This window comes from Pelmatolapia mariae, linkage group LG16_19 (assembly GCF_036321145.2).
Source record: "Pelmatolapia mariae isolate MD_Pm_ZW linkage group LG16_19, Pm_UMD_F_2, whole genome shotgun sequence".
Taxonomy (NCBI): domain Eukaryota; kingdom Metazoa; phylum Chordata; class Actinopteri; order Cichliformes; family Cichlidae; genus Pelmatolapia; species Pelmatolapia mariae.
This window is the reverse complement of record NC_086241.1, coordinates 35,113,996-35,132,810: the sequence shown is the minus strand read 5'-3', so window position 1 is coordinate 35,132,810 and position 18,815 is coordinate 35,113,996. Positions and strand designations below refer to the sequence as shown.

General features: G+C 43.2%; 1 protein-coding gene across 1 annotated transcript in view; it reads left to right on the top strand.

The window, feature by feature from the left end:
• Positions 1-18,815, top strand: part of fer1l6 (fer-1 like family member 6) — a 56,470-nt gene that overhangs the window by 21,370 nt on the left and 16,285 nt on the right. The window contains exons 12-20 of the mRNA XM_063497649.1: positions 140-366; positions 2,597-2,695; positions 2,841-3,090; positions 4,099-4,219; positions 10,250-10,350; positions 14,094-14,196; positions 14,531-14,650; positions 14,923-15,075; positions 15,177-15,348. Coding sequence (XP_063353719.1) covers positions 140-366; positions 2,597-2,695; positions 2,841-3,090; positions 4,099-4,219; positions 10,250-10,350; positions 14,094-14,196; positions 14,531-14,650; positions 14,923-15,075; positions 15,177-15,348 — 1,346 coding nt within the window. The remainder of the gene's footprint in view (positions 1-139; positions 367-2,596; positions 2,696-2,840; positions 3,091-4,098; positions 4,220-10,249; positions 10,351-14,093; positions 14,197-14,530; positions 14,651-14,922; positions 15,076-15,176; positions 15,349-18,815) is intronic.

Below are 18,815 nucleotides of genomic sequence, written 5' to 3'. Positions count from 1 at the left end.
AACTTATTTTGGGGTCTTTACCTTACAATATAAAGTGTCTGTTGTTGTGATTTGGCACTATATAAATAAAACTGAATTGAATGGAATGGAACTGAATTAAACTGAAACCAATGAGCTGCCCGATTTCTGTTGGTATCAGGGGCCGACTCTACATGGAGCTGGCTGTTGAGATTCTGTCAGGAGGGACAGGGTCAGACTCCAAACAAATCAAGCCAATAAAAGATGCTAAAGCAGGAAAAGCTGGAGGGAAAGATGGGAAGACCCCTGCAGGAGGAGCAGGCACAGGTGGAGCTGCTGATGATGACAAAGGAAAAGCTGCAGCAGAGGTCCTGCCTGTGGATCCTCCTCCTGTGGTAAGAGGAGTCTGTGTGTGTGTGTGTGTGTGTGTGTGTGTGTGTGTGTGTGTGTGTGTGTGTGTGTGTGTGTGTGTGTGTGTGTGTGTGTGTTCCAGTATTTTATCAATATTTACACACTAAGATTAATTATGGTGTTCCACAGTGTTCCATGCTAGGACCAATTCTATTCACATTATACATGCTTCCCTTAGGCAGTATCATTAGAAGACATAGCATAAATTTTCACTGCTATGCAGATGACACCCAGCTCTATCTGTCCATGAAGCCAGATAACACACACCAATTAGTTAAACTGCAGGAATGTCTTAAAGACATAAAGACCTGGATGGCTGCTAACTTTCTGCTTCTTAATTCAGATAAAATTGAGGTTATTGTACTTTAGCAATGGGTGCCGTTTAGCTCAGTGCATTGAGCAGGCAACCACATGTCGTACAACTGAAAGTGGCCAGCCCGGGTTTGAGTCCAACCTGCCGCCCTTTGAAGCATCTCTTCCCCTCTTTCTTTCCCTCTGCTTTCCTGCCATTTCTTCACTGTATCTGTCAATAAAGCTGTAAAAGGCCCAAAATAAAAAAAACTTCAGCAATATGATATACAACCAGGTGCCTACTCAGCATGGCATTACCTTGGCCTCCAATAACACTGTGAGGAACCTTGGAGTCGTTTTTGACCAGGACATGTCCTTCAACGCACATATTAAACAAAGAATTCAAAATCCTGCTCCTCACATACAAGGTCTTAAATAATCAGGCCCCATCTTATCTTAATGACCTTGTAGTACCATATCACCCTATTAGAACACTTCGCTCTCACACTGCAGCTTACTTGTTGTTCCTAGAGTATTTAAAAGTAGAATGGGAGGCAGAGCCTTCAGTTTTCAGGCCCCTCTTCTGTGGAACCAGCTTCCAGTTTGGATTCAGGAGACAGACACTATCTCTACTTTTAAGATTAGGCTTCAAACTTTCCTTTTTGCTAAGGCATATAGTTAGGGCTGGACCAGGTGACCCTGAATCCTCCCTTAGTTATGCTGCAATAGGTGTAGGCTGCCGGGGGATTCCCATGAAGCATTCTGAATGTTTCTCCTTCACTCACCTTTCTCACTCACTATGTGTTTAAACACCTCTCTGCATTTAATCATGAGTTGTTATTCATCTCTGGCTCTCTTCCACAGCATGTCTTTATCCTGTCTTACCCCACTCAGCCATAGTCGGTCACAGCAGATGGCCCCGCCCCACCCTGAGCATGGTTCTGCTGGAGGTTTCTTCCTGTTAAAAGGGAGTTTTTCCTTCCCACTGTCGCCAGAGCTCTTGCTCATATGGGGTCATATGATTGTTGGGGTTTTCCCTGTTTTGTCTGTATTATTGTAGGGTCTACCTTACAATATAAAGCCCCTTGAGGCCACTGTTGCTGTGATTTGGCAGTATACAAGTACAATTGAGTTGAATTGAACATAATTCTGAGAGCTTCCACCAAAGCTAAATATATTGATTACACAAAAGATGATTCTAACTGGGAACCATAAAACCGTTGAGTTAACAACATGAGGAAAAGCATCTAATGGGGCAACACCATGCTGCCTTTTTCTAAAGTCAGATAAAATTCCAGGACTTTTGGCAGGACTTGCAAACAGTTCATGATTTTAGTAGTTTTACTGACCTGTAATATCTCCCTCTGGATGAGAGCATAGTGAAGCGTAAAAATGCATTTAGTAAAGTAATTAAGTATGGTTGAAATGTAGTCATACTTCAAATACTTCAATTTTATGCTGCTTTCTAGTTTTCTTCATTATTGTACTTCAAACCACTTTTTAATTGTTTAGATTTCTCCTTTCATGCAGATTTTAAAATATGGTGAAAGACCTGGTTCTAGTGCTTCTCTTTTGTACCTGGGGACTCAATGCACTTTATGCAACATGCCGTATCCTAATAAATAGCCTAATAGCGTATAATTATGATTAAAAAGTGTAAATACATGTTTTACCATTTGTGCAGTGCCACTTTTCATCTATTTTTCTATACAAAGGCACATGAGCTTGAAAATTAAACCCAGGTTTCATGTTTTTCCGCCCGCTCGCTGGTACTTGGTTCCTCGTGTATCACCTCACTGAAAAATTCTGGAAACCTCCGTGTCTCCAGATGGATAATTACTTTCTCCATGTGGGTTGTGCAATGTGCAAAAAGAGTATTGTGCAAATTTCAGAGAAATTAATACATCAAGATGTTTCTGTGTGCAGCTTAATGCAGACGACAATGAGAGCTTCCTGTTGTTTGGTGCGTTGTTTGAGGCCACCGTGATTGACAGGAAAATTGGAGACAGGCCTATCAGCTTTGAGTTCTCTCTCGGTAAGTGGATGTGTGGAGTGTTAGGGAATTTAGTGTCCTGCTAATCATTTAGTCACATAATCCAAACATGAAGAATAATACCAGTCTTGCATTTATGTGTTTGATAGATAATGAAACTATCATTTACTATTCCTCCCACTATCAGGTAACTATGGCAACACTTTAGAGTCTGCCCCTCAGCCCACTATCAGTGTCAGCAGTCCTGCAGTCCCTCGGAGGATGACAAGAGTGCTGGATATCCCAGACACTAGTGATATGTTCGGCTCGTTATCTCTCCTCAGCACCTCTCCTAACAGCCCTACTTCCCCCCTGCTACCCAGAGAAACTCAAGATACTGCCATGACTTCAAAATCCACCACACCTCCAGAAAAACCAATCATTGTGGAAGGAAACAGGTTGAGTCTCTTTGCTGATCCTTTGAAAAATATTAAAGTTTTTGTGGATGTCAGAAACTCTGTTCTATGCACCAAAGACAGCATGTTTAATTTTCATTGGACAGTCATTGCAAATATAAACTGTGGATTACTTTTAAAATTTGCAATAAAACATAAACAGTGCCTTTATTAGAAAGCACAGATAGACAGATGGAAAGAGAGCAGGTGAATGGCATGCAGTAAAGGTTCAGCCAACAGGAAGTCACACATCATATTTGGTCTCAAATTAACTATAACTAATCAAAAAGCACAAAGCAGGCATATTATTTGTTATATAAGCAAAAGACATCAACAGCAAAATAACAGTGGCTGTCTCCAGTATGAATAAGTGGAAATGAAAGCTAGAAGAGATAGATATTGGCTCCAGTTGCTTGTGTCAGTGAGCTGAGTGTGGAAGTGAAGCTGTCAACGTACTGGTCGAGCTACGTCCCTACCATTACCTAGGGTCACGAGCTTTGTGCAGGGACTAAAAGAACAAGATTTCCTATACAAGTATCAGAAATGAGCTTTCTCCTGGCCTCTCACTTACTGACAGGGTGAGGAGTTCAGCTTAGAGTAGAGCTGCTACTCCTCCACATTGAAAGGAGCCAGTTGAGACCTCCTGTTCTGGGCATGTCAGCAGGCCTTTTAATGCCTCTGTGATTCCTCACATAAGCTGGAGGAGGTGGCTGGGAGGATGGAGGTCTGGGCTTCTCCCCTTAGGTTGTTGAATAAGAGGATGCATGGATGGATGGATTAGGTTACTTGTGCTAATGATGTTAATAAAGAAGAGTCAATAATATTTAATAATAATAAATCACTCCTAGTCAAACCTATTGATATTAACAAAACAATCATTAACAGTAGTGGTCTGAAACAGTATCATTTTTTTTTTCTTTTTGTAAAGTTTCAAGTTTACAGTGTGTGTGTGTGTGTGTGTGTGTGTGTGTGTGTGTGTGTGTGCGTGTGTGTGTGTGTGTGTGTGTGTAGGTGCTACATGTACTTGCCTCTGGAGAAGCAGAAGCCATGTATTAATGTGCTGAGTCACTGGGAAGATAGAACCTACCGAATGCACAACTCAAACATGCTGGAGAACATAGCAGTTCTTCTTGTATGTATACACACACACACACACACACACACACAGAGAGAGAAAAACATCTCTTTCAGTGTTTGACAATGTTATAAGTTATAAGATTCCAAACATGGTGTGCACTGTTAGAAACTTTTAGAGTCTTTTGTGTGTTTTTATTATAATAACAACACAAAATAGCCTGATTTGTATATTTAATGACCAAGTTAGCTGAGTTAAACCCTGAAGAATGTGAAAAAATAATATATTAGTTTAAGATTGTAACTATGAAGATGCTGTATTTACAAATGAAGCAAACAGCATAGATGACATATCTTAAAGAAACAGACTGTCAACAACTGATGTGTGTTGATGAGTGTGTTAAAACTTCATTCTACTGTATATTAAGACACAGTGACACTTGATATATTTGTTAAAGTGAAAAAACTTTGACTTGGCTTTGACTAACCCGATAACTGTGTCAACATATCACCTATACTCTCCTATACTCACCTACACTCGTGAGAGAAACTTCATCTACGTGTTTTGGGGTTTAAAAGCCACAGAGATCCGGTGTTTAGAAAAAATGTGTCTCAGCTGTTCCGATACTCCTGACACATACGGGATCACTACAGGTTTTCGCTTGGGCAGCGGTTGTCCTTCTCTCCTGGATCGGCTGGAGCTTTCTTTAGGTGCCTTTCCAGCTTTGACAAAAGTCCAGCTGGGATAACCACATTTACTCAGGGCCTTCTTGATGTGCTGTTCTTCTGCCTCCCTGGCCGCTGTGTCAGTGGGGATGGTGTTCGCTCTGTGTTGTAGCGTCCTAATGACACCCAGTTTGTGCTCCAGTGGATGATGAGAGTCAAACCTTAGATACTGATCCGTATGTGTAGGTTTACGGTACACGTCAGCTTTCAGATGTCCCCCATTGCTGATGGAAATCTCACAGTCTAAGAAGGCTAACCTGCCACTTTTCATATCCTCCCTGGTGAATTTGATGTGTCGGTCCACCGAGTTAATGTGATCCGTGAAATGTGGTACGTCCTGAGATTTGATTTTCACCCAGGTGTCATCCACATACCTGAACCAATGGCTTGGTGGTGTTCCAGGGTAGGATAGCAAAGCTCTCTTTTCCACTTCTTCCATGTACAAATTGGCCACGATGGGTGAAACTGGGGAGCCCATGGCACACCCATGTATGTGAAGTAGGTGGAATGAAGACACAGTTTAAACACACTTGGTCGATGCTGAGAGCGGTCCTGTTGCTGAGGTTGGTGTCATCCTGTAATTTCTTACGGACTACCTCCAACGCTTCCGTGACTGGGATGCAAGTGAAGAGAGATGTAACGTCGTACGAGACCATGGTTTCATCTGCCTCCATCATGACATCTCTCACCTTCTCAACAAAATCCAGGGTGTTCTGGATGTGGTGTTCAGAGCTGCCCACCAGCGGGTTGAGGATCGAAGCCAGAAACTTGGAGATGTTATAGGTGACAGAGTTGATCATGCAGACAATCGGTCTTAAAGGTGCACCCTGTTTATGTATTTTCGGTAAACCACACAGACTTGGTGTAGACTCCCCTGGGTACAGCCTGTGGTATGAGGTCCGGTCGATAGCCTTGTCTTGTTCTAACTGCTTCAGACAGTCTATCACCCTCTTCCTGTAGCCACTTCCTGGGTCTCGTTTCAGGGGCTCATAAGTATTTTCATCACTGAGTAGTGACAAAATCTTCTCATGATAGTCTTTCTGGTTTAGCAATACTGTGCACCTACCCTTGTCTGCCGGAAGGATGATAATGTTGTTGTCATTACTAAGTGATGTGAGTGCCTTCCTCTCCTCCATGGTGATGTTGGATGCTGGGGGCTTTGCATTGCTGAGACAGGGCGAAACCTTCGTCCGTAGTTGCTCTGCTTCCACTTCTGCAACATTGTTGTTACGAATTGCTGTTTCTGTGGCTGTGATCAGCTCCACTAGCGGGATTTGTCTCGGTGTGACAGCAAAATTCAGTTCAATTTCAATTCAATTCAATTTTATTTATATAGCGCCAAATCACAACAAAAGTCGCCTCAAGGCGCTTTATATTGTACAGTAGATAGCACAATATTAAATACAGAGAAAAACCCAACAATCATATCATATGACCCCCTATGAGCAAGCACTTTGGCGACAGTGGGAAGGAAAAACTCCCTTTTAACAGGAAGAAACCTCCGGCAGAACCAGGCTCAGGGAGGGGCGGCCATCTGCTGCGACCGGTTGGGGTGAAAGAAGGAAAACACGATAAAGACATGCTGTGGAAGAGAGACAGAGATTAATAACAGATATGATTCGATGCAGAGAGGTCTATTAACACATAGTGAGTGAGAAGGTGACTGGAAAGGAAAAACTCGATGCATCATGGGAATCCCCGGCAGCCTACGTCTATTGCAGCATAACTAAGGGAGGATTCAGGGTCACCTGGTCCAGCCCTAACTATATGCTTTAGCAAAAAGGAAAGTTTTAAGCCTAATCTTGAAAGCAGAGATAGTGTCTGTCTCCCGAATCCAAACTGGAAGCTGGTTCCACAGAAGAGGGGCCTGAAAACTGAAGGCTCTCCCTCCCATTCTACTTTTAAATACTCTAGGAACAACAAGTAAGCCTGCAGAGCAAGAGCGAAGTGCTCTAATAGGGTGATATGGCACTACAAGGTCATTAAGATAAGATGGGGCCTGATTATTTAAGACCTTGTAAGTGAGGAGCAGGATTTTGAATTCAATTCTGGATTTAACAGGAAGCCAATGAAGGGAAGCCAAAACAGGAGAAATATGCTCTCTCTTCCTAGTCCCTGTCAGTACTCTTGCTGCAGCATTTTGGATTAGCTGAAGACTTTTCAGCGAGTTTTTAGGACATCCTGATAATAAAGAATTACAGTAGTCCAGCCTGGAAGTAATGAAGGCATGAACTAGTTTTTCAGCATCACTCTGAGACAGGATATTTCTAATTTTAGAGATGTTGCGCAAATGGAAGAAAGCAGTCTTACATATTTGTTTAATATGTGCCTTGAAGGACATGTCCTGGTCAAAAATGACTCCAAGGTTCCTCACAGCATTACTGGAGGCCAAGGTAATGCCATCCAGAGTAAGAATCTGGTTAGATACCATATTTCTAAGATTTTCAGGGCCGAGTACAATAACCTCAGTTTTATCTGAATTAAGAAGCAGAAAGTTAGCGGCCATCCAGGTCTTTATGTCTTTAAGACATTCCTGCAGTTTAACTAATTGGTGTGTGTTACCTGGCTTCATGGATAGATAGAGCTGCGTATCATCTGCATAGCAGTGAAAATTTATGCTATGTCTTCTAATGATGCTGCCTAGGGGAAGCATGTATAATGTAAATAGAATTGGTCCTAGCACTGAACCCTGAGGAACACCATAATAGACCTTAGTGTGTGAAGAGGACTCTTCATTTACTTGAACAAATTGGAGTCTATTAGATAGATATGATACAAACCACTGCAGCGCAGTACCTGTAATACCTACAGCATGTTCCAATCGCTCTAATAGGATATTATGATCAACAGTATCGAACGCTGCACTGAGGTCTAGTAGGACAAGCACAGAGATGAGTCCACTGTCAGAGGCCATAAGAAGATCATTTGTAACCTTCACTAAAGCTGTTTCTGTGCTGTGATGAGCTCTGAAACCTGACTGAAACTCTTCAAATAAGCCATTCCTCTGCAGATGATCTGTTAGCTGTTTGACAACTACTCTTTCAAGGATTTTTGATATGAAAGGAAGGTTGGAGATTGGCCTATAATTAGCTAAGACAGCTGGGTCTAGAGATTGCTTTTTAAGTAAAGGTTTAACTACAGCCACCTTGAAGGCCTGTGGTACATAGCCAATTATTAGAGATAGGTTTATTTAGAGATAGATTATATTTAAGATTGAAGAATTAATTAATGGCAGGACTTCTTTAAGCAGTGTTGTAGGAATGGGGTCTAAAAGACACGTTGATGGTTTGGAGGAATTAATTATTGAAGTTAACTCAGAAAGATCGATTGGAGAAAAAGAGTCTAACTTAACATCAATGGTGCTGAAAGTAGCTGTAGATAATATTACATCTGTGGGATGATTATTGGTAATTTTTTCTCTAATGATAAAAATTTTATTTCTGAAGAAGTTCATGAAGTCATTACTAGTTAACGTTAAAGGGATGGTTGGCTCAGTAGAGCTCTGACTTTTTGTCAGCCTGGCTACAGTGCTGAAGAGAAACCTGGGGTTGTTCTTATTTTCTTCAATCAGTGACGAATAGTAAGATGTTCTGGCTTTGCGGAGGGCTTTCTTATAAAGCAGCAAACTATTTCTCCAGGCTAAATGATGATCCTCTAAATTTGTGACACGCCATTTCCTCTCCAGCTTACGAGTTATCTGCTTTAGGCTACGTGTTTGAGAATTATACCACGGAGTCAGGGACTTCGGATTTGAGGCCTTAGTTTTCACTGGAGCTACAGTATCCAGAGTCGTACGTAGTGAGGAGGTAAAATTATTAACAAGATAATCGACCTCTGTTGGAGTAGCGTTCAGATAGCTGCCCTGCTCTATGTTGGTACAGGGCATTGAAGATGATAACAGTGGGTGGATTATATTCTTAAACTTAGTTACAGCACTTTCAGAAAGACACCTACTTTGATAAAGTCTACTCTCCACTGCTGTGTAATCAATCATTGTAAATGTAAATGTTATCAGGAAATGATCAGACAGCAGAGGGTTTTCAGGAAACACTGTTAAATGTTCAGTTTCTATGCCATATGTTAAAACAAGATCTAGAGTGTGATTAAAGTGGTGGGTGGGTTCTTTTACATTTTGAGAGAAGCCAATTGAGTCTAATAACAGATTAAATGCAATGTTGAGGCTGTCATTTTTAGCATCTACATGGATGTTAAAATCACCCACAATAATTATTTTATCAGAGCTGAGCACTAAATCAGATGAAAAGTCTGAGAAATCAGAGAGAAACTCTGTGTAAGGCCCAGGTGGACGATAGATGATAACAAGTAAGACTGGTTTCTGAGTTTTACAGCTGGGTTGGACAAGGCTAAGCATCAGGCTTTCAAATGAATTAAAAGTCTGTCTTGGTCTTTCGTTAATTAATAGACTGGTGTGAAAAATTGCTGCCACACCGCCCCCTTGGCCTGTGCTTCGAGGTTTCTGGTAGTTAGAATGACTCGGGGGTGTTGATTCATTTAAACTAACATAATCATCCTGCTGCAACCAGGTTTCTGTAAGGCAGAGTAAATCGATTTGTTGGTCAATTATTAAGTCATGTACTAACAGAGACTTGGAGGAGAGAGACCTAATATTTAATAATCCACATTTCACTGTTTTACTCTTTGGTTCACATGTGGATTCTGTATTGTTCTTTCTTTTTGATTTTTTATGTTTAAGTTTTTTATTGCTGGTTTTTGGTTTGTTTTTTGTCTTTTTGGGAGCTGACACAGTCTCAATGGAGATGGGTTTTTGGGGGGGTAGCAGGAGGAGAGAAGCTGCAGAGAGGCGTGTAAGACTGCAACTCTGCTTCCTGGTCCCAACTCTGGATAGTCATATTTTGGGGGGTTTAATAAATTGGTCCATATTTCTAGAAATGAGAGCTGCTCCATCCAAAGTGGGATGGATGCCGTCTCTCCTAACAAGACCAGGTTTCCTCCAGAAGGTTTGCCAATTATCTATGAAGCCCACATCGTTTCTGGGACACCACTCAGACAGCCAGCAATTTAAGGAGAACATGCGGCTAAACATGTCACTCCTGGTCTGATTGGGGAGGGGACCAGAGAAAACTACAGAGTCCGACATTCAGCCCTTTATCAAGGATGTTCATTGTTCCTTCAGTGGGCTGGTTTCAGTCATTATGCAAATGTACTGTTTATAAGGTTTGGGGAAACCTGCAGTCAGCTGAGACTGAAGAAGTCACTTGGATGAGTGACAAAACATTTCTCCCACAAAACGCTACGTCCAGATGAACAGAATCAACCTTTGGAGATTTACTTTCCTGGATGATTGAGAATGCATCAAGACGTTCATCTTCATGTCTTGCAGGAGGAGGGGGTGACAAATGCATGGGAGCTCCACAGAAAGTCAGATCCTGCAGCCGAGCTCCTGATGAAATCTGTCCTCCAGGATTTTTGTGCAGATGCCAGGTAATCACAGCAACTTTTTAATGCTACTTTGTGAGCTGACTGCTTTGATTTCTAAAGTGTCTCCCGTGGTTCACTTCCTGGGAAAATAAAGGCCAAACAATCAACTTAAATATGGAATTTAAATTTGAATAAAAATGTATTATTCTATAGCACAGAGCATAGCAGCAAATGTGATGTGACATTACAAGTCAATAAATACTGAGAATAGAACTCCTACAGCAAATACAGTTTACTTAATGGTTGTCATTGTTCTAATTTTAGACATTCAAACTCCATTGTCACATTTTAAGCCATGACAGACTTAACAGACATTAACTTTGTCCGTGGAATTGAAGCTTAGAATGTCTTCATAATGACACCATCCTTCCATGTTGGAGACCAAGCTCCTGCAACGGTTGTACAGGGACTAAATGGCCCATAACCCCAAATTCCTGAAACACACAGGGGGAACATCATCCATCCCAGGGGCCTGGCCACCAAGGAGTTGTTTAACTAACTCAGTGACCTCATCCCCAGTGATGGGCAGTGATAGACGAGTCATCCCACTCATCCCCAAATTCTGCTTCCTCTACAGAAAGGATTAAGGAGTTCCTCGAAGCATTCCTGCCTATATGAATTGCATTTATTACTTCTAGGCTGGACAACTGTAGGCTGGGCACTTAGACAGTATGGGAGGGCAGAATTACTAAAAATTAACAAACAGAATATCCAATTCGTACATTTGAAGCAGGATTTTATCCCACTGGAGCTACAACAGATGGAAGAGATTTTCACCATTTCCGCTCTGTGGCTCAAGAGACGGAGGAGACACCGCAGTGAGAAGTGAGGCAAGCGGAGCGCCTTACGTGCTAGCTAACAAGCTAACCCATACAGACCGTCTCTCCCCATCCTTTTAGTCGCCAATACCAGGACCCGCGCAAGCCAGACGAGATCCGGCTGGACAGTTGTGTTGTGATCGTCACCGAGATAACAACATCCCCGACACTGTGGTGGAGCTTGAGAGCTGCTCTCTGTTTTATTACCTGGATACCATGGATCAGGGACTTTCTCACCAACCTGCCTCAGGTGGTGAGAGTAGAACAGAACATCATCCATCCTGGTCCTGAATAGGACCCCAGTTGCGCAAGTACTTTTACAGAGCCGTGATCGAGAGCATACTCTGCCACGGCACGACTGTGGGGTATGGCAGCCGCACAGGACAAAAAAGACTTGGCCTGAGTGGTCAAAAATGCCCAGTGGATTGTGGGGGGACAGCTAACAGACCTCAGTTCAGTGTCTTGATACATGCTCAATCATCCTGGTAAGTAAATCCCAAAAGGTTGATTCTTTTGACCTCCGTTACTGGTAATGGGCACAAACACACTCTCAGAATGGCTGACTGGTTCACCAGCTGACATTCCAGATAGGATGTCCACCACATCCCCGTGGATGCCTGGCTAAGACAATCGGGCCAGGACTTTATCCGGAGTTTTGTCATATCCCATGTGACCAGACATCAGGTTATAATGAGCCACCTGGAAAAAAATTTCCCAGCAGATTTTTGACATAACTGGGTGTGCTCTTTCTGTGTAGTGTTGTCTCAATACAGTCTGTCCCTAATAAACACAAAATGTGAAAATGTCAGGGTTATGTCAGTGCACATCATCTGACCATCAATTCAATTCAATTCAATGTTATTTATACAGCGCCAAATCACAACAACAGTCACCTCAAGGCGCTTTATATTGTACAGTAGATCGTACAATAATAGATACAGAGAAAAACCCAACAATCATATGACCCCCTATGAGCAAGCACTTTGGCGACAGTGGGAAGGAAAAACTCCCTTTTAACAGGAAGAAACCTCCAGCAGAACCAGGCTCAGGGAGGGGCGGGGCCATCTGCTGTGATTGGTTGGGGTGAGAGAAGGAAGACAGGATAAAGACATGCTGTGGAAGAGAGACAGAGATTAATAACAGGTATGATTCAATGCAGAGAGGTCTATTAACACATAGTGAGTGAGAAATGTGACTGGAAAGGAAAAACTCAGTGCATCTTGGGAATTCCCGGCAGCCTACACCTATTGCAGCATAACTAAGTGAGGATTCAGGGTCACCTGGTCCAGCCCTAACTAACATCAATTTTCATCGCTTGATCTAAGGCTGAGCTTAGAGTGTCGTCACAAGATCGTTCTAGTGGGAAATCTTTCCTGGAGCGAATCATCGCTTTCATCCTCCACAAGGTCGGTGTCGGACAATCACCGGTGAGAGCAACACAAAGGTCTGATCCCTCGGTCCCATTTCCAGAACTGATGGCGGTGGTCTTCAGGTGAGGCACAGCTGGTCCAGGATTGCCCAACAGACATCTGGGAATCACCTCCTTGTTGTCAGGCTTGCTGAGTGCTGCCACCTGGGTCTCCCCTGACAGCTGCCAAGCGACCATTCCCCCTCAGGACACTGGCTTTCCTGCGCCATGACCTAAACCATTCTTGAAATGACTGGGGCAGGTGTCATCTCCTTCCCCCATCTTGTGGAGCCTCACTGCAGAGCCTGGGTGAAGGGGTGGCACTGCTGGAGAGCCAGCATGAACAATTAGATTTTCCAGAATTTTTGTCTGGCATTCGGCCTGGTCCAGCTGCTGCTGGTGCACCTCCACCTACTCCTGATACATGGCAGGCAGCTCCACCATCATCTGTGTCAGCACCTTTAATCCGCTGCAGAGGTCATGAGTCTGACATCGTCTTGCTGGGAAGTTGGGCACCACTGTAACATACGTCTGTGTTATTTCACCCAGCATGACACGCACAGACACACACGCACGCACAGCCTACAGTGCTCAGCAGTCCTTTTATTTACAATGAGCCTTTTCATGCAGTGCTTTCTTTTCCACATTGCAAACGTCTTTATTAATCCAGGCTACCAAGTACAGCAATTGAATCTAAAGTGGATGTACAATAGAGGTTAAAGTCACTAGCACATCCAGAAACTATTCACAGTGCTTCACTTGTTTCACATTTTGTCATATTACAGCGTTATTCCAAAATGGGTAAAATTCATTTTTCACATCCAGAACCCCAGCCATACTTGTCACATGTAGGTTGCATACTATTTTTACTGTGACTCACACTTTGTTGGGTGGCTCAGGAGGTAGAGCAGGTCATCTGCTTATCGGAAGGTTGGTGATTTGATCCTTGACTGCTCCGGTCTGTATGCAGAATGTCCTTGGGCAACATACTAACCCCAGGTTTCTCGCCAATGGATCTGAATATGAATGTGTGTGAATGTTAGACAGAAACTACTTGCATAGAAAAAAGTGCTCTTGTGAACGAGACAAGTTGTGTAAAGTTTTCTGAGTGCTCAGATAGAACCAGTCTATATAAGTACCAGTCCATTTACCATTCACCCTATGGTTCTGTTTTTGTTGTCCTACCTTGACCGGTTTTTTGACTGGGGAAATAACAGCAATGTTTCAGGCAGGTTTTCCAAGTTTACCACCTTATTAAACAAAATGCAAACAATAAGATCCTGAGCTTTTTCAACTACAGTCTCTTTGAGAAACCCAAGATCTTCATTACAGACTTTTCTCTTCCTGTCAGCACGCATTTTCTTTTCTTTATTTTATTTTAGTTTTGAAAGCTCAGTAATTGTTAACATTTCACTGAAGAGGCATTTTGCAGCAGTCTTAGTCAACACTGCAAACTAGAGAGGACTGGAAAAAAAAATCATATTCTGTTTGTGCTAAATATGTTTTTGGCTGTTTGTCAGGAGTTTCATTGAAGCAGCGGAGGCTAAGTTGAAGGCTGAGCTGAAGTCGACTTATCTAACACAGCTGGACAAGAAACGCCTGACCATGTGTAAACAGGAGCTGGTAGGAAAACTAAGTAAAATTCTTATAGCGGTCCTTTACATCTCAATTAACTTTTGTCTGCTTTTACCTCTGTACCTATGCAAAATGAATAAAAAGTCTCACAGACCACAAATTATAATACATTTCAATCATATTGCAGTCTTAAACTGTTTTGGATATAGATGTTTGTTGGCAAAAATGTCCAGTATGTAAGATATTTATTTACAACTCCTGGGCAGGTGCGACCAGATTTGCAGTTTAGTATTTCATATGCATAATGTGCATTACACAATCTTAACAAGTACACAGCATTTATACAACACTGCATACAACAATGGATGTATGTGTATTGCAGGAAAGTATGATAGGGGAGGCACAGTCCCTGGTAGGGAGGAAGAAAAAAGCTGGTGGTGTGAAAGAAATGCTACAGGACGCAACAAAACTCACACATAAACTCCGCTTTCTTGTGGAGGAGGTTTGTATCTGTTTGTTGTCACAGGGATTCGTCTGATGGTTCTGGTTCGCTCACTGACATTGCAGAGTGTTTGTCTTGTGATATAAGGAAACTTCAGATGACTGATGCTGTGAAGTTGTACTATATAGGTAAAATAAATGGAAAAATTGAAGTCAAAATTGGGATGCAGGCACAGGAAAAAGTGTGAATTTTGAAATTTAATTTTTTTCTTTTACTTGCCTTATATATGACAACTTTTCTCATTCACACATGTACATCCTCACAATCTCTAGCCCCAGCACACAGTTCCAGACATGTTTGTGTGGCTGCTGAGCAACAACAAGCGAGTTGCATACGCCCGGGTTAGAACCAGAGACCTGCTGTACTCCAGCAGGCAGGAGGCCCGAGGAACTAACTGTGGCAAGGTCATAACCCTGTTTCTCAAGGTAAACTCACATACGCAGAACATGTCTTATCCATTGTAGGAAGGCTTCCAGATGAAAAATAATCTCTGTGTGTGCGTGTGTGTGTGTCTGTGTGCACGCAGCCTCCAGGTAAGCGTGTTACAGGCTTATCAGTCCAAGCGAAACTGGATGTGTATCTGTGGTTTGGAGCTTGCAGGGACTCTAGCCACATGCTGGATAACCTGCCTGCAGGATTCACTCCAGCTACAGGGGGCGCTGATGCCAACAGCCCTCCCACACACTTGCACTGCAAAGGTGAGACTGAAGCTAACTTTTGCAGTGTCTATTTACCTTGTTTTATGTATTGTGCTTTTGCAGTGTACAGGCTTTCCATTTCTTTTGATCCCTACCTAGAACCAGAAATCAGTCCATACTGACAAGACAGTTTCCTGGGTTATGATATGTAGAGACATGGAAAACATGTACATAGTTTCCAGGTCTAAAAAGTGAAACCAGTGTTTCAAATGGCTCATAGAATTCATTAAAAACACAACCCTACTAATTACTTACTTACTTACTTACTTACTAATTGTCACGGACTCAACTGTTTTAACATTAATCTAAATTCATGACAGACGTGTGTTTCTATGTATCCATTATAGTGTGTTTGTGTGTGTGAATGTTAAATAAAAGTGCTTAGGTGTAGATAAAAACCAAACACACTGATAAGTCACACCAGTCAGCTCAGGGGCAGTCCCATGACTCACCAAGGGCTACTGGGCCCTTGAGCAGCAAATACACATCATACCCCAAAACGTTCTGTTGTACTAGGACAAGGACATCTCATCTTGCATATGAAGCAGAGGAATAAGCTTGGCAGCTAAGAGACCATGGCCATAATGATGACAACTTGGTCACACCTAAGAAACTGGTACTATGATATGACTATATTTCAGTTCCCTGACAGGAGATGAATCTACACAGAGTCTGAGTCAAGACTCAGCAGTAAGTCCAGGTCTACACAGCTGGTGGTTAGGCACTTCTTCTTGTGCCTCCGGCCTATTTGATGGTGAAGGAGCTGAAGCAATCAACACGAAGACCAGGGCTGTTTTGTCCTTGTGATGAATTTCAGTAATTCCAGTTTCGACAAAGACTTTTTAACAGCAGGACTCAGACCAAACCAGCACAACAGTGTAATGAGTCTGTAAGGTGATGATCTGCAGTGGTACCATGAGCTCACTTTTGAGAGTCTTAGCCACCTGTACTCCAGTCAGAGCAGCACCGAGCCCAAGAAGACAACTTCGTTTGAGGAGAGACACGGGATCTGGCCATCACGGGTGAAGTGTGAATATTTCCATGGAAACATGTGATCCTCAGATAAGTTACAGATTCATTAGCTTTTTCTGATGTGTCACAGAACACATGCACCTCAAGAGTGAGAGTTGGTGACTCTGTAACTCGTGGCATATTTCACCTTGGTAAGGTAGGTCCTGTCGGCTCCTTCTTCTACTCTATTCAAGTGGCAAGAAGGGTACTGTGAGAGGTTCATCCCAGCTCCTCTATTTTGGCCACATTGGTGTGGTGTGGAAGACTGGGCAATGGTTATAACCCAAGGTATCACTGGGACAATCACTGCGTTGCCCAAGCATTGACTTTCATCATTGGCTTGATTAAAGAGTCAGCCGGAGCTAATGTGGTGGTAGGCAGGTGGGACACCACTTCAGGAACATTACTGGCTCACTGTTATACCTCAAATCCTCCAGTAGCCAGAAGTTCTCTCCATTTGTCCAGGAGTTGTTTAGTTTGATGCAGAGTCAGAAGAGACTGGAGACAGTTGTCCACATAAAAGGCAGGATGGACAAACTCATACACATCTTCATTCCCCTTTCAGTGGTCCGGGACCCGTCGCTGTGAGGAATAAGTGTCACAGCAAGGGTTGCCGGTGGTCCCAAATGGCAATTTGGTGACTTACAAGTGCCATTTATTGTACAGATCAGGCGGTCACTCCTGCTGTCTATCCCTCCACAGGAAGTTGAGCAAAGGTCTTCGCATAGCTTACACCTAGGAATGAAGGCTAAGTGTGCTGCCTGGTAGTAGGAGGCCATTTAGGGGAGTCATGGTGAGTCACATGGTGACGCCATGCTTTTTGACCTGGTAAGTAGTCCTGTGATGACACATTCTTTATTCAATTCTTTGGTCTGATGCAGAGCAGCCTGTGTTGCCCTCCAAAGTCACTGACACCTGCAGAGATGGTGTTCAACAGAAGGTACAAAGCACTCACCTTCAACAGTTGAAAACAAAGGCGGCTGATACCCCAGGGAAGCCTTGAACGATGAGAGCCCAGTAGCTGATGACATTAGGGAGTAAAAGGCATACTCAACCCAAGCTAGCTGGGAACTCCACGTGAAAGGATTGGAGGACACCACACACCGAAGGGAAGCTCCCAGCTCGCTGCTGGTCTGCAGGTAAAAACCAGATGAAAGACTAGCCAGGGGTCCCGGGACAGTGCAAAACTCTTTCCATATACTGGAGGTGAACTGAGGACCACAATCCGACACGATATCGATGGTTGTTGGTGTGAGACAATCATTTATCGTCTGAATCTTTGCTGGGTCAGCCCTAATTTGTCCTTTCACAACAATGCAGCCTAAAAAGGAGACTTAGCACGTCGTTGACCAGGGCTTGGAAGACGCTCACCAGCTGAGCTTCCTGTTGGGCAAGAGAGTGCTGAACGGAATTAATTCAATTTTCAATTCAATTCAATTCAATTTTATTTATATAGCGCCAAATCACAACAAAAGTCGCCTCAAGGCGCTTCATAGGTACAGAGAAAAACCCAACAATCATATGACCCCCTGTGAGCAAGCACTTTGGCGACAGTGGGAAGGAAAAACTCCCTTTTAACAGGAAGAAACCTCCGGCAGAACCAGGCTCAGGGAGGGGCGGGGCCATCTGCTGCGACCGGTTGGGGTGAGAGAAGGAAGACAGGATAAAGACATGCTGTGGAAGAGAGACAGAGGTTAATAACAGATATGATTCAATGCAGAGAGGTCTATTAACACATGTTGAGTGAGAAAGGTGACTGGAAAGGAAAAACTCAATGCATCATGGGAATCCCCAGCAGCCTACGTCTATTGCAGCATAACTAAGGGAGGATTCAGGGTCACCTGGTCCAGCCCTAACTATATGCTTTAGCAAAAAGGAAAGTTTGAAGCCTAATCTTGAAAGTAGAGATAGCATCTGTCTCCCGAATCCAAACTGGAAGCTGGTTCCACAGAAGAGGGGCCTGAAAACTGAAGGCTCTGCCTCCCATTCTACTACTGAGGTAGTAGAGTCTGCTGAGTCCAAGCACTCTGTCATAACCTTCGAGCAGACGGACTCAAAAGCGAGACCCAGGATGCCAGTTCAGTGAATTTATTTACAGTGAAGTGCAGGTACTATTTACAGTGTCTATCAAAAGGGGGAAAATCCACAGTCTCTATTTACAATAATCCGGTAGATTTATCCTCCGTCTTCAAACAGGACCGTGAAACAGAATCCTCTCCCCTCTCTCCTCTCAACAGAACCCTCCATGAGACAAACATATCAGTCTCCTGGACAGAAGAGAGGATGGTTGAGGAAAAGGGGAACATGGAAATAGGTAAACAGACTTACAGACTGGAGGTGAGTATCTACTGCAGTTGGTTTAACGCTCAAGCGATGGCTGAAAGAACGTCCTCTGTATTTAAAGGAACGTCAGATGAGGAACAGGTGAGTTGATTACTGCAGGTGTGTCACTGGTC